We start from the raw sequence: 536 nt of genomic DNA, 5'->3' as shown, positions 1-536 counted from the left end.
GGGTGGCACCTTATAAGAGTGCGCGACGCCAACTCGGAGCGCGAGTGGGTTGGAGTTCTGGGCGGGCTCAGGGCCGTGGTTGAGACCCTCCACAGAGGGATGCGCATGCCATACACATCACGTACACCGACTTGACTGTGCTTTATGGAACCCTGATCTGCTTTTCTTTTCGTTGCAATCCAGGTGGGGCCGCCCCACAACTGGACGCTGATGGACGGGGAGATGGTGGTGGATGAGATAGAGGAGCAGCAGCACGGCAGCGACGGCGGCGGCGGCGGCGGCGGCGGCGCCAAGAAGCAGCGGCGGCGGTGGGTCGACCTTCCTCGCGCGTCTGTACTTGTGCCTGCGGCCCAATCGCCGACCACCTATCCTCCTTGCTGCCTCCCCGGCCCCCGGGTCACCCCAACGCCAGACGGTCACCCCGCATAATGTCGCCGGAGCGTGGCCTGCAACAATGTTGATTACCGTTCTCTTCGTCACCCCTCATGCCCACAATGCGGAGTTGCAGTGAGCCCATCCCCCCCCCCTCTTACGGG

General features: G+C 64.0%; 1 protein-coding gene across 1 annotated transcript in view; it reads left to right on the top strand.

Annotated features, from left to right (window-relative positions):
- Positions 1–210: 210 nt before the first annotated feature.
- MNEG_16626 (hypothetical protein) overlaps positions 211–536 on the top strand; it is a gene marked incomplete at both ends in the record, with an annotated part of 1,919 nt that continues 1,593 nt past the window's right edge. Inside the window, one exon of the mRNA XM_014034904.1 lies at positions 211–308. Coding sequence (XP_013890358.1) covers positions 211–308 — 98 coding nt within the window. The remainder of the gene's footprint in view (positions 309–536) is intronic.

Source organism: Monoraphidium neglectum, assembly GCF_000611645.1.
Source record: "Monoraphidium neglectum strain SAG 48.87 unplaced genomic scaffold scaffold06601, whole genome shotgun sequence".
Lineage (NCBI taxonomy): Eukaryota > Viridiplantae > Chlorophyta > Chlorophyceae > Sphaeropleales > Selenastraceae > Monoraphidium > Monoraphidium neglectum.
This window is presented reverse-complemented; position numbering and strand designations above follow the sequence as displayed.